At 35.9% G+C, this 15,025-nt stretch overlaps 3 protein-coding genes across 3 annotated transcripts; 2 read left to right on the forward strand and 1 right to left on the reverse strand.

Moving 5' to 3' along the window:
* Positions 1 to 2,225: 2,225 nt before the first annotated feature.
* LOC120326736 (uncharacterized) lies at positions 2,226 to 3,885 on the reverse strand. The gene is made up of 4 exons (XM_039393074.2): positions 3,728 to 3,885; positions 3,195 to 3,344; positions 2,897 to 3,090; positions 2,226 to 2,567 (listed from the first exon to the last, which is right to left on the reverse strand). The coding sequence occupies exons 1-4, from the start codon at positions 3,813 to 3,815 to the stop codon at positions 2,349 to 2,351; spliced, it is 651 nt and encodes a 216-aa protein (XP_039249008.2). The 5' UTR covers positions 3,816 to 3,885; the 3' UTR covers positions 2,226 to 2,348.
* A 3,014-nt stretch (positions 3,886 to 6,899) lies between these two features.
* On the forward strand, positions 6,900 to 8,837 carry LOC120327031 (uncharacterized). The gene is made up of 4 exons (XM_039393411.2): positions 6,900 to 7,120; positions 7,744 to 7,875; positions 7,973 to 8,160; positions 8,430 to 8,837. The coding sequence occupies exons 1-4, from the start codon at positions 7,030 to 7,032 to the stop codon at positions 8,664 to 8,666; spliced, it is 648 nt and encodes a 215-aa protein (XP_039249345.2). The 5' UTR covers positions 6,900 to 7,029; the 3' UTR covers positions 8,667 to 8,837.
* A 1,614-nt stretch (positions 8,838 to 10,451) lies between these two features.
* On the forward strand, positions 10,452 to 12,355 carry LOC120326489 (uncharacterized). Its single transcript, XM_039392792.2, has 4 exons — positions 10,452 to 10,600; positions 10,696 to 10,839; positions 11,266 to 11,444; positions 11,764 to 12,355. The coding sequence occupies exons 1-4, from the start codon at positions 10,516 to 10,518 to the stop codon at positions 11,980 to 11,982; spliced, it is 627 nt and encodes a 208-aa protein (XP_039248726.2). The 5' UTR covers positions 10,452 to 10,515; the 3' UTR covers positions 11,983 to 12,355.
* Positions 12,356 to 15,025: the final 2,670 nt, after the last annotated feature.

A 15,025-nucleotide genomic window follows, 5' to 3' on the forward strand; every position in this document is an offset into this window, starting at 1 on the left:
ACATATACAGCCAACTCATATAAGAATAGCAAACCGAATAATATACAGCCATAGACAAGCTACTCAGTGTACACAAAGAGCCATTTAAGTGATATAGTAACACAGCCAATCCATTTCATATGTATGTACCATGTGAATGCTGTGCCAAAGAGGATTGCCTTCTCATGGTATGTGCATAACGATACCTACATATCCAGCCATTCGTCCAGCCAGCGAAGTCACCAATGAGCCCACAACAGCCGATCATTTATATAATGTGGAGAGCAATGCTATTTTTTTATATCCAGTGGTGAGATTCAAAATTTTAAGAATGGATTCTCTTTTGTATCGAATTCACTAACAATAGGTTCTATCATTTCATATATATATATGCATTTATCTCACTACGCAAGCTACATTATCATGACACGTATTAATATAAATATATATAATACATACAAACATACCGCAAGGCGCCAGCTTTGGTGCACGTCGTGTCGTTTACCGTCTAAAACAAAAACAAAAAACAAGAACGGGTTCGCTGACCATCACGAAGTACGAAAAGTTTCAAGTCAACTTATTACATAAACTTCACACTTGTTATAGATAATCAATAGCCGAGTTTCTGTAAGCGTGTAACCTGCCATATTTTGTCAACGAGCATGTCTTCACCCTACAAGAATAATCTCGCGATGCTTTTCAAATTAACCAAAATGCAACGCGAGTAGTGATGGCTTGTGTATCGCTATGCGCACATAACATATCGAGCAGTGTTTCTCAACCTGGGTTAGATCGAACACAAGGGGTTCGGTGGAGCAGTTCCAGGGGTTCGACGAAAGCTTCTCTGAAATACGTCATGAAATCTTTTTCCATTCACAAGCCTTTGGATATAAGTTTAATTGGAAATGTCAATGACGGTTATACCTTAGATACCATTCATTAAAAACTAGTTGTATCACCAAAGGTGTTGCACGATTGGGTAGACTTCTGTGTGATAGCGTTTTCAGATGCCTTCTGCCCATCGGAATATTTTGGGTTGTTATGAATATGTCAAATCTTATTATTTGCGTCAACATTACACATTCATAATCTACTAATCAAATGTAGCTCAGTTTCATTCAGAAGTGGAAAATCGTAGGTAAGTGTACATGAATGAATAGAAAATCAATGCGGGATTAAAGTTTAAAGAGTGATGGAATTCGCAGCAAATATTTTTGCAACAGAGCTTTGCTAAACATTATCATCGGCCGTCGTGGACAACCTGAATATCGTGCTGAATCATACAGTTATTACCATAATATATATTTCTTTGAAGCAATCCTTTAATCCGCTTCTCGTTGTTACTAGAAATTTGAGATAGGAATGACTTGAGCTTTCAAATTTGCAATTTTAGTGTAGGTAGTTTCTCCTCCTTCCAGCCGCCGAAGTTACTTATTCCGCTGCCGCCGAGAACACAACAATGGCTATTTCTACATGGTGTATTGGTATCCAAGGTTATGCCACAACATTCGTAGTGGTTCTAAATTTGTCCGAAAAACTCTTTGCAATTCCGAGCATTTTTTTTTTTGTGAAATGTATCAATCAAAGACGACCCTGTTCGGATAACTATGTGTAGTTGTTCTTTTGTTGCAATTTATGTCGCTATAAGTAGTGGCGCATCCAAGGGGTTGCTGGTTGATACCACTGTGATAATGTATGTCCGTAAGATATAACCCTGATAATTCGACCCATGCCCTACAATAGAGCAACAAATTCGTACTCTGTCATTGAAGATAGTTGAATGTTCTATAACCTTGCACAAAATTAGCTTGTAAAGTTCCGATTGCACCACGCTTGGGGTTCGGTAAACTAATGTGGGGTTTGACAGACTCTCGAAGGTTATGAACCACAGCACTATACCATTTGGTGATAATTTTGTGAACATACTTTCGATTACACATACAAATAACCGAAAACGAATATGTAACTATTTTTTGATAGGAGCGGATATTTGAAGTCACAGCGTGACTGGTGTTTATGCCGGGTATTTTTATGTTTCATTTTAGAAATGGAAACAATCCAAGAATGCCATATGTTTTGTAAGTATGTTTCTTTTCGTTCTATGCTTCCCAGTGCGGGTGTGAAAATACTTTGAGAACAAACACATTGGAGTGTTCTGTCGCTAGTTTTCTGTGATACACGGTCAGAAAAATGTTTAGGTTTAAAAGCCTTTTCGCTTTTATAATACATGAATCAATAAACCAATCAACATTATTTAGCATTGTAATTTATTACGAAATCAATCGATTAATTTTCAAGAACTACTCAATAGACTAATACTACTTCTCAATCACAATCTGCAAATTTGGTTGAACACAGTTATGCCGGAATCATTTCAAATCTTGATCAAACTCTTGTTCCTGAATGAAGCCATCTTTATTTTGATCCATTACTTCGAATTCGTCTCTCGCCATTTGATTAATTTGATATTCTGGATCATCTTCCTTTAAATCTTTTGATTCTTGTACAGCATCCAGAAGATCGACTATTTCTTCGCGATCATTGGATTGAAGCAAGTCGGAGGCCAATTGATAGGAAGATTCAAAATCCTGAAAGTTACGAAACATCTTGGTAACTTTATAATATTAAGTATAGCTCAAATTCAGTAATGCCAAAAAGTTAGCAGAAAAAAGTGGCGTTAAATGAAACAATAGTATTAGAGTTATAAGCGCCCCCAGTTTTAGTGTATTTGTGGCAGGTGTTGAACACGCAGAGACTATTTCAAGTAGTAGTCGGAGGTATAATGTCGTTTGAGTTTCAACTCGAGAATCGCAGCTGGAATCCGATTCAATGATAACACGGAGTTGATATCCATGTATCAACGAAAATTCAAAAGTAAATATAGAAAAGGAAAGATTCTGAAACAAGAATTACTAACCATATTCAAATGCAACATGAGTCCTTTCAGAAATTCATCAGGACTAATGACCTTGTCACCGTCTTTATCTAGCGCATTGAAAGCGTCTCTAGTTTCCTTCAAACCGGTAAGCTCATCTTCTGTAGTAAAATCGGTTTCCTCCTCGTCTCCGCGTTTCCTGGCGCATGTGTACCGTTTGGCGAACCACCATCCCGCTATAAAGCAGTTTTGGAACAATCAATTAAATGTTATTGATAGCGTATGATCATCGCTCAACACGAAGTCAAAACTAGTTTTAGATGAGGCAATCAAAACTTACAATGAAATGTAATCTTAGGACGTCCGTTTCTACAGCTTCCGCATCCGCAACATAAGATGTTACAACCTCGACCTTTCCCACTTCCGTGTCCGCAGCATTTTTGACCCCTCGAGAATACAGAATGAACTTTACTGCAGTCATTGCAGAATCCTAAAACGCAAAAATCTTACTTATATTGAAGTTTATATTGTGTTTAAGGTTTGTTATAACTTAGTAATTAACAGTAATTTCTCATCTAGTTCAACATCTTTTAGTATGATCTGTCGCTTCCTATTCCACATAACAAGCGTTAAAACACGCTACGTAAGGGGATTGCGAAGAATGACTATGTACACGATGTTTTTAGACATCTGGCCACGACGAAAGGTTTTTAGCAGCCGTCCGCTATTGGCAAGATGCCATTGAAGCCAAATCTTCCTCTGATTTAATATATATATGTAATTCCTAGCTTGTATTCCCGATGAACAAATGATATTAATTTATTCAAACATTAATTTATAGCCAAAATAGGAATTTAAAGTTACAGAACTTACCATGAGTACCTCGTCCACAGCAAATCGCCAACGAATAGCATACGGCGATGGACAAAAAGACAAGTATTGAAAATAATATCTTATTCATATCGTAGTTTCACTGTCAACAAACACCACAAGATTATATGGAAAACGTTAAATTTTGTTTTGGAAATACTGCATCAAAGTCAAATCTTCGCGAAAGGAGGCTAACAGTTAGTCAAAATAGGAATAACAAAGCAAATGTGACATCATTGTATGAAAACATGATTACACAATAATGCTCAATGCACTAGGGCAGTGGTTCTTAACCTGGGGGGCGCGAGATGCTCACAGGGGGCGCGAAAGGTCACAAGATGGAATCGGAAATTTACATGTAACGGCTCCTGAAACGGTCTCCGCGTTCGTTAAAAATATCGGCTTTTTCGTGGTATAATAAATTTTTTTGTCTCGTAATAACTACAAGAATTCAAAATGTCTCTCTATTTTAATTCCTTTGTGTTCAAGGTAACTCGTTGCGGCGACTCATGTCGAAAAAAATTACCGATCTAAAATACAACGCCAATCCGTGGACATATTAAAGTGTGATCAACTGTCCGATTATATTTAGTTTTGATATATATTGCACTCATGAGAATTCGTTGTCTTCATTAGAAAGATCTGGTATAATATCCCAGAAAGTATACTTAATTTAGTACAATTAAAATACATATTCATCGACTCGAAATCCCCGCGGTACGAATCTTGAGTCAGTCCTCGAGAATACGCCAGTCGTTATGAGAGCCGACTTTGTCAACGGATATTTAATGATTTTCGTGTTGAATGAAATATTCAATCCATGACCGATATACTCATTTAAAATGGTTGCTTTATTCATTTGATTGCGTCGATAAAATAAAAGCACCAGTACTTCAAAATACCACGGTAATCCGCAACCATGAAAATGTGTGGCAAAGTGCCCGATTACATTATGTTTTGATTTGTATTCTTGCCAATTTCACCAATATGATCTGTCCCTGCAACTCTTACTCCGCTCTATCACAATGCTCGATTCATTTTAACACCGTTACAGAAATTCCTTAGTCTGCGATAAAATCCCACGGAGTAAAATTAATTTCAAGTCGGTAGTTTTAGAACACTACTGGTGGGTAGGGCTGGGCATTTTCAAATACCTTGTGATTTCAGAATCGAATCGAATAATTTTTTTCGAATCGAATCGAATCTCGAATACATATGTTAGAACTTCGTTGAAAAAATATGACTCAAATGAGAAAAAAATTGGGGAATTTACCTCGACCATTAGCGGAAAGATAAAAACAAGATGGCGGCGATTCGAAATTTAGCTCTGAACCGATTCGAATAGTTTACTATTCGATTCGATTCGAATATTCGATTCGAAATGCCCAGCCCTACTGATGGGCCGCAGGCACAAGAGATTTATAAGATTTGCAATGTCTAAGAAAGTGTTTTTAATCTGTTGCGGTCCACCCCAAAACAAAACTCATGATGTTTTCAGTTTTATTTTTAGTATTTTATAATCTCGCTTTTACAATAAAGAAATATTTGGTTGCAGATTCACTACTTAATTCTATCTTTAGAATCTCGTCGCTGATGACTATATAATAAAAACTTGTTTTCCTCAGAGGTGTCATGATTCTATTCGAAAACAATAAAAGTAGCTATAATCGTCTTCGTGACACAAGAATATGTCGAGGGATATTTCTGATTTAGGGAGAATGAACACCAAAATCAAGATTTTTACGGCTTAAATAGCAGGCCACGCTTACGAAAACAATCGAGATTTTAACAAAATGCAATCGCAAACGCCTTGGCGACTTTATTTTACAGCGGTTAAGGGCCGAGGAAACGTCCACATGCATAATAACTATTGAAAAATGAGCTGCTTCTAATTAAATTATTGTTTCTCATGCTGATTAAACGTCAGACTCTTTCAGTTATATATGTAACCGACATTTTTCTGGATGAAAAAACTAAACAGTCTACTAAATTCGCTAACACACAATGCTGTACCAATAGACCTGTTCCAACAATGGCTGGGAAAATTTGTTTCGCATTCAGATGCGACGGTTTTGTTTTCTTGGTGTACGTCTCTTCCACGACAGGAAGGAAACCCCACTGTTTCAACAATGCACTGCATCATTCACCAATCATCCTCAGAAACCAATACATAAATAACTAAAATCCATATGGCAAAATGACTCACAACTGGTATTTAAATTCACTTCTTAAAATAAATTGTGCGTCATGCTTCTATAATCATGCAGTTGCGATATCGTATTGAAGAACCATAGATTTCGTCTAACTTCGACCCCTAATGTAAAATTGGATGATTATTGCTGCAATATTCCGAAATGGGACTATGTTTCTGTATGTTTATCAACACGCCAACGATCATATTTCTACCAGTAATGGATAATTAATTATGTATTTTGTCGCACAATAGCCCAAGTTACTAATTCATTCGCCGATCTAAAATCGCTTCAAATGTATCCTCAGAAAGCTGACACTAATTTAATAAAATCGCTACACAAGCAAGTATGTTATTTATAACTTGGTGGTCGTCGAACAAAGCTGGTATTTCAGTGCACAAAGTAGGTATGTTTCCAGGGATATAAATGTTCTATAGAAATATAAAAACGGAGAAAATTTTGGCATACGCGACGTGTATTCATGAAATTGCCGATGTAACGGCCACAAAGTCGAGAAGTCTACAGTCTGCGATACAGAAGGTTTGCTATTGATACGTTGTATGAGTAAAAACACTACCTTTTAACACGATCTCGCAGTATGCTTATAGCACTATGTAACGTCACATTAGTTTACATGATACTTCACATTTATCGAGTCAAAATTTTTTGTTTATACATGATTTGTCAACATAGATGAAATTTCACCATTTGACAAAATCTCCGGCCCATTGTTTTCGAAAAAGTATGACATCATCGGAATTTAGTAGCATGTATGCAAATTTCTTTTTTTAACAGAAAGTCATCGATTGTATTACATGTAGTCATAAAATTTTACCCATCATGAATACTCGTCCGAGTATTTGCAAACATTACTTACATTTAACTATAAATTACAAAAAATATAAACTGCTATATAACGAAATACCTCAAACCTCTCGATAAAGCAGTATACATTGATATTGGTCATATTGACGTAATTATGTTCAGGATATTTGGTCATAATTTGTATAGTGTACTGCCTAATATATAACGAAGTTTGCATTCTGAGTATGGAATTTTAAAGTATATGAGAGGCTGGCCTGAGTTTGGGATCTGTACTGTATTTGTCCAAAAATGAAAAATTTCATTGTTCTAACTGCATTCTTGTTGCTGTGTATTGCCGTCTCAGAAATAGCTGGGAAATGTTGTGGACGTGGAAAACACGGTGAGCCATATCCTTAGAAAATACATTTTGAAACAACATAATCATCGATATTTCATACTTTCATGATTCCCTGTGTGCACGCTTGTACCATGCAAGTAGATTGGGAAGTGGAAGTCTGTTACATTTCACTCTTTGATTCCGACAGCCGTCTACATCATTCTAGGCGTATGGGTGTCCGTTCACAAACATTTACTAGAAGATTTTTCCAATCATCGGATACAATGTTTTGACATTAATCGTTTTGCTCAAATCATATATATTGAAGTACTTGTAGTAGTTGGTGATGGTGGAAAACAATTGCGTCACTCCGCAACTGTTGGAATTGATTGATTTGAAATTTTCAGTACTTAATGATGGTTAAAGCCGATAAAGGCTGCGGAGTCCCATTTGCTTTCGAGTGGACACACCCAAAATTTGGATGTTAATGTAAACACTGTTTGTTAAATATAGTAACACTGTATTCTGACACGTTTGTCGGACAATCTTTTTTTACAACCGAGGTAAAACCTCAGGTACAGACTAGGCCGGTACCGGTAGGGATAGATTCATATAAATGAGTAATGCTCTCTTGTTTTAAGTGTATTAGCCAGTGAAATATCGTATTTTTTTTTCTATAATTCCAGGCTTCTGTGAAGATTGTGCCAGAGTCAGCCTCTTTGGACACCGGAAGTGCTGTGGAGAAGGAAGTGGATATGGCTGCAATATCTTCTGCTGCAATTGTGGATCCTGCAGACATGGGCATGCTTCTATCACTTGTGAGGTTTTTTTTTATCTCTAATTATTATTACTGCTATATTACATTTCATTCCGATCTTCAATTTGAATATATATTTGATACAAATTTGTTTTTAGATAAAAAGTACGGCCACAAATACGGCGGAAAATACACATGCAAGCAAGAGAAAAAATATTATCATGGTGTAAAAGATGAAGACGGACAAGAACGCGACACTTGGGAAGTTTTCAACAAAATAGATCAGAACGAGGATGCGACCATCAGCCCTGATGAATTCCTAGATGCAATTAAAGATCGATTGACTGTAAGCTTTGTTAGATATATATTCGTTGTTTTTCGGGTACTCTTCTCCCTACATAATAGAAATAGGAAGCAAATGTGCCAATGAAAAAAATGCATTTATGACACTGTTGCAGATATGTGGCTACAATTTGGTCTAGTTATAACTTGTGTAAGTGTTTGATGGGAAGCAGAGGTTATTAACGTTAGTCATGATTTTAGGTTAGTATATATAAGTAATAAACACTAACTTTAGATGATTAATATATATATATATACTGTGTATCTAACCAGGACAAATCCATTGCTACCATTTTTGCTTCCCATCTCCTAAGATCGAACGATCGTGGTGATATTTCGGCCTTTCTCGATACAATCAAATACGCTGATGACGATTACGATGACGACTCGAGAGACGGAAGCGAGAACGCTCATGATGCCATTCGCACGCTCGCTATGGAGTTCAAAAGGATGGATGCTGATGACGATGGCTTTATTCAGGCTTCTGAATTTGACAGGGATTTGGAATAAGCAATAATCCCTCCACAATTAGTTATGATAATTGTTGAATTTAATACGAGTATGCAAACTATGGATTAATCTAATCCAATGCCTAACTAACGTCTATTCAGATATTGACAGCACTTTAGATATTTACGTTCTGGTTGTGATATTATTAATAATAAAATTTTATCAAAGCAACTCTTTTGTCTGTTGCGAGTTAGAGAAGTACCGATGTATCGGTATCATTTTTCACGACAAGCGGATTAATCTGCACGTGTCGCTATGCGCATTTACCATGTAGATTGTAGATGCAACTGCATTGCTAATTTCCTTCGAAATACATTGGCTGTATATGTACATTACTTAACTGGCTGTATAAGTACATTGAGTTAGCTGTATAGCCATATGATATTGGCTGTGTATGAAAATCACTTAAATGGCTGTATATATACACAAAGTTGTATATATATCAAATTGACGGAGTATGTACATCACTGAAATGGATGTATATTGAGTTGGAAGTATACTTATATGATATTGACTGTACCTCGTATATGCATATTTGCCTGGCTTTATATATAAGTATATCACGTTACCAACCCCACTCACACAATGATCCAAATGATAACTGACCTCAAATTTGCTTATTATATGGTTTCACTTTGCTTTGAATCATACTGTCAAAAAGAATCCTATACATCAGTGGTTCTCAACTGGGGGCCGGTGGCCCCCCAAGGGGGCCACGGCGCATGGCTAATAACTGATCATAAAAGGACTTCGATTGCATATTTTCCAGGTAAAATAAAATTCTCCATTCTAGCGTTTACCGCAGTTTAATTGCCCTTAAGAGGTTATTTGCGATCGCAGGGTGTATTCGCTTTCTTGTACGTGAATTGTTTGATCATAATGGAATTTGGAATGTATCAGTCAAAATAGTTCGCCGGTAGGGCGTCCAACCTGTAGACGGGCAATTTCACTAGACCGGAAGTTAACCTTAGCCATCGTATTATAGACGTGAAAACGTCTTTGTAAATACCCAATATCCTAAATACGAAAGCGGAACGACAGTTACGTTGGCTTTGGTTTTACCAAAGTAAAACGAGACGACAGAGAACGTGCTCAATGCTTGCATTGCTCGCATGTAATGAGCAATAAAACATTACGTACATCTAAACTCCAAAATCACCGGGGGGGTCGGGGGTGTCAAAAGGCGTCAGAAGTGCCAAAAGGCGTCAGAAGGGGGCCACGAGCCATAAAAGCTTGGGAACCACTGCTATACATGTACATGTACAATCCATTTTTTCGTAGTTATAAACTCAATCTGCTTGGGTATTTATCTTCACAGGAAATTATCGATGTCGTTATAGAGACCGTATGGCGTCATATGATTGGAAAACAGGTCAAATTACAACCAGAGGACGAAGTTATTCGGAACACTGATAAAAGAAAAGAAGTTCCTACCTAAAAAAATAAACCAAAAATCATAAACGTCGTGTAAATAAGGATGGTGTCCCAAGACAATATAACCAGCTCGCGAAATAAATGACGCTTATAAAAGTTACTAAGCTTCCTGTCATGTAGACTTGTTTTCGATAAACATTTTTATACTTAGAAATAGCACGGAGTACACACTATTGAACGGAAGGGTGGTAATTTTACATTAGTCGGATAGTAAGAACAGAATACAAGCAAAAGACAAATTGAGGTAGCTAGATCTACTGTCTTCCCAATCTTGGAGCGAACAAATTTTTACTGTGATGTTCATACTGGACTCGATCGACCTGCTTATTTACTCTGAACAAAAATTTTAATAATATATATTTCATTTATTAGTAATACATATGAGCAGTTGTAATATATATACTGTTGTATCAAAATGCATAACTTCATAGTCTTAGCGTTGCTTTTACCCATGGTTGTCTTGGAAGTATCATCTCGGTGTTGTGGACGAGGTAGACATGGTTCGTATCAATTATTAATACTTGCTGTTTGTGTCTTTGTTCTAATATCTGGTTCGCTTCCGTCAATTCCTATAATAAAACATCTGATTCTTTAGGACGTTGCAACGACTGCGCCCAAGTAGGCTTGTTTAAATACAGAAAATGTTGCGGAAGTGGGAGCGGATATGGATATGGATGCAACATATTTTGCTGCAGATGTGGGTCGTGCAGAAGGGGTCATCCTCATTTTGTAAAGTTGTGTAAGTGTTGTGATCACCAGTTACGTTGTTTAAAAGTGACAGGAATGGAGAAATCAATTCTCACAATGCTCACATTTTTATTTTATATCTATATCTACAGCTGTATACGTTATTAACTGTCAAAGATTGAATATTTAAATCAAATGAAAATACAAAAATAAAAATATACTCGAAAAATCTAAATAAAACAGACGGTTTGCAAAAATGAGCAAGGGAAAACAACTACATCAATTTGCTAGAGAAGTAAAAAATAACGAAACAAATACATTATCTTAAAATGTTGAACCATACAATTTTTTATTCGGTTCAAAAATGAGTACCACCAACCGATGCCGACTGTTATATACGTTATTAACGTGAATTAGTCTGTATTGTCTAAGCAAAATACTAAACAACCTAACTTTGAATATTTTTAAAACATTGAAGATGGATTTTGGGCAAGTGCAAGGTATAGATGTACAAAACTCTATAACTCTGAGGAAAACAATAATGCTGAGATGGATGCTCTCAAAGATACATGGGAAACTTTCAACGCAATAGATCAAGATGGAGACTCAGTGATCAATCCAGACGAATTCTTGGATGCCATAAAATCTCGTCTTTCGGTGAGTGTACCCAGTTACAAATTCTATAAAATATACTCGAAAACTCGATACTATAAATTCACCGATGCAAACAGTTTCCCCGAAATACATTCAGCACGCAGTATTGTGTTTCCAGTTTCCACCACCCCTGGAATGATTAGATTAATTAAACAATGTTTCATGGTGGAGACTAGGTTGTGTAATATTATTATCAAGCCCTAAATTTGGGTTCAGACCAGGCGTAAGATAAACATTATATGGTCGAGCAGAATCGTTTGGAAAACGATATTTTAAATGTAACTTGATTATTAATTCTATATTCTGTAAACACTAAATGCAGAATGAAGAAGCTCATCTACTTGCTTCCGACCTTCTGAAGTCAGACGACACCGATGAAATCATGTCTTTCATCGATGCTTTCAATGAAAGGGAAGTAATGGACGCAGATGAAAATGTGCATAATGATATTTTATTCACACTTGCTCGAGAATTCAACGAAATGGATGAAAACGGCGATGGGCTTATTCAGGCTGGTGAATTCGATGAAGATTTAAAATAAATTCTACATTTGAATCAATGTAAGGACTGACGTGGGGAAATATAAATCATATAAAAAGTGAAGATTTTGTAAAAAAAAAAAATTGAGGAATATTCGTATTTTATCTAGATTCAATACAACATCACTAGTGACTAAAGTCTGAAAATCCGTTTTTTATACTGAATCAAACAAATTTATATTATGTTTACGTTATCTTCTCGCTTTTAACAAATTTTGAAGTTGAATAATTTTACTGTATTGGGGATTTATATTATTATTACAGATATATAAATATGAATTAAATTTTGCTGTGAATTTGTCATGTTACTCATTCTCATGAAAATTTTAATGTTGAAATTCTAAGAATTATTGCTTTAAAATTAGTCCAACTATTAAATTATGGATCTACATCGTTTCTTGGTGGAAATTGTCGCCTAATAACATTCATTGATTTGAATATTATTACATAGCAAAAGCGATTAATAGCAGTCGCGTCCCAACGTTCTTTCAGCTGTCATCGTCAAAACCTGCTGCCATCGGCAATCCTTCATAAGCTGGACTCACAATATTTTTTTGTTTTTCAAATGCATTCATTCACAAATTTTTAGTGTCAATTAGAAGAGCAATACTGCGCTGGAATTCGGGTCATAAATAAAAATCACTAAATGTTGGTAGTAACATACTAACCTAAGTCAAAACTTCGGCAACTGGCGACAGTTCAAGTTTATACTGTATACCAGTGGTCCCTAACCTTTCTGAGCCTGCCGAACCCCTGCGATTTTCTGCAAGCTACCGTCGAATCCCATCGTACTGAATGGTTGAAATTAGGATCCCAATTTTAACTTTATAAAGGGGAAGCTATTTCGTATTGTGGTGTAGCCTTAGAGACCAGTACCCTGCGAGGATGTAGCCATTGCTCATTCACAATAGTGTCGACGGCGAAGAAATGGCGAAAAACTGATAAAAAAAATGGCAACTTTAAAAATCCAAAAAATGATAATATGCCTGAAAAACGTTGAAAGTTCAAGTCATTTGTTTTTCAAACTCTTCAAACTTGATTGAAATGCGGATAAAAGTGTTTGCCACTTGTTTTATTTTATAGGAATAGAGATAGGATATGACTTGGCTCCATATCGAAGTTGTCCAGAACGAATGATGATAGTTTTAAGCAAAGCTCTGCTATGAATAATTTTTTGTCCCAAATGTATCACTTAGTAAAATTCAGACACAATCGAATTTTGCATTCATTTATGTACATTCAGTGCCAATCTTCGATTTATCCGTAAAACTGCTCTTATGTCATTAGTACGGTCGGTTAGGAATAAGGTTCACGCAAAATCTTAAGCTTAAAAATCTTCGTTGGTCATAACAACCCAAGATATTTCGAAGCCCTAAGCAGAAAGTATCTAAGAGCGCTATCATATTTAAGTACACACGCCCAAGCGTACGACTGTGAAGATATGAATTTTCAATGGAATGTACTGGTAACTAGAATCTAAGGACTAGAATCACCGAACCCCATACGCAATACATTCAGCACAGAGTATTGTGTTTCCAGTTTCCACCACCCCTGGAATGATTAGATTAATTAAACAATGTTTCATGGTGGAGACTAGGTTGTGTAATATTATTATCAAGCCCTAAATTTGGGTTCAGACCAGGCGTAAGATAAACATTATATGGTCGAGCAGAATCGTTTGGAAAACTATATTTTAAATGTAACTTGATTAATAATTCTATATTCTGTAAACACTAAATGCAGAATGAAGAAGCTCATCTACTTGCTTCCGACCTTCTGAAGTCAGACGACACCGATGAAATCATGTCTTTCATCGATGCTTTCAAAGAAAGGGAAGTAATGGACGCAGATGAAAATGTGCATAATGATATTTTATTCACACTTGCTCGATAATTCAACGAAATGGATGAAAACGGCGATGGGCTTATTCAGGCTGGTGAATTCGATGAAGATTTAAAATAAATTCTACATTTGAATCAATGTAAGGACTGACGTGGGGAAATATAAATCATATAAAAAGTGAAGATTTTGTAAAAAAAAAAATTGAGGAATATTCGTATTTTATCTAGATTCAATACAACATCACTAGTGACTAAAGTCTGAAAATCCGTTTTTTATACTGAATCAAACAAATTTATATTATGTTTACGTTATCTTCTCGCTTTTAACAAATTTTGAAGTTGAATAATTTTACTGTATTGGGGATTTATATTATTATTACAGATATATAAATATGAATTAAATTTTGCTGTGAATTTGTCATGTTACTCATTCTCATGAAAATTTTAATGTTGAAATTCTAAGAATTATTGCTTTAAAATTAGTCCAACTATTAAATTATGGATCTACATCGTTTCTTGGTGGAAATTGTCGCCTAATAACATTCATTGATTTGAATATTATTACATAGCAAAAGCGATTAATAGCAGTCGCGTCCCAACGTTCTTTCAGCTGTCATCGTCAAAACCTGCTGCCATCGGCAATCCTTCATAAGCTGGACTCACAATATTTTTTTGTTTTTCAAATGCATTCATTCACAAATTTTTAGTGTCAATTAGAAGAGCAATACTGCGCTGGAATTCGGGTCATAAATAAAAATCACTAAATGTTGGTAGTAACATACTAACCTAAGTCAAAACTTCGGCAACTGGCGACAGTTCAAGTTTATACTGTATACCAGTGGTCCCTAACCTTTCTGAGCCTGCCGAACCCCTGCGATTTTCTGCAAGCTATCGTCGAATCCCATCGTACTGAACGGTTGAAATTAGGATCCCAATTTTAACTTTATAAAGGGGAAGCTATTTCGTATTGTGGTGTAGCCTTAGAGACCAGTACCCTGCGAGGATGTAGCCATTGCTCATTCACAATAGTGTCGACGGCGAAGAAATGGCGAAAAACTGATAAAAAAAAATGGCAACTTTAAAAATCCAAAAAATGATAATATGCCTGAAAAACGTTGAAAGTTCAAGTCATTTGTTTTTCAAACTCTTCAAACTTGATTGAAATGCGGATAAAAGTGTTTGCCACTTGTTTTATTTTATAGGA

The sequence above is a fragment of the Styela clava genome, chromosome 4 (assembly GCF_964204865.1).
Source record: "Styela clava chromosome 4, kaStyClav1.hap1.2, whole genome shotgun sequence".
Lineage (NCBI taxonomy): Eukaryota > Metazoa > Chordata > Ascidiacea > Stolidobranchia > Styelidae > Styela > Styela clava.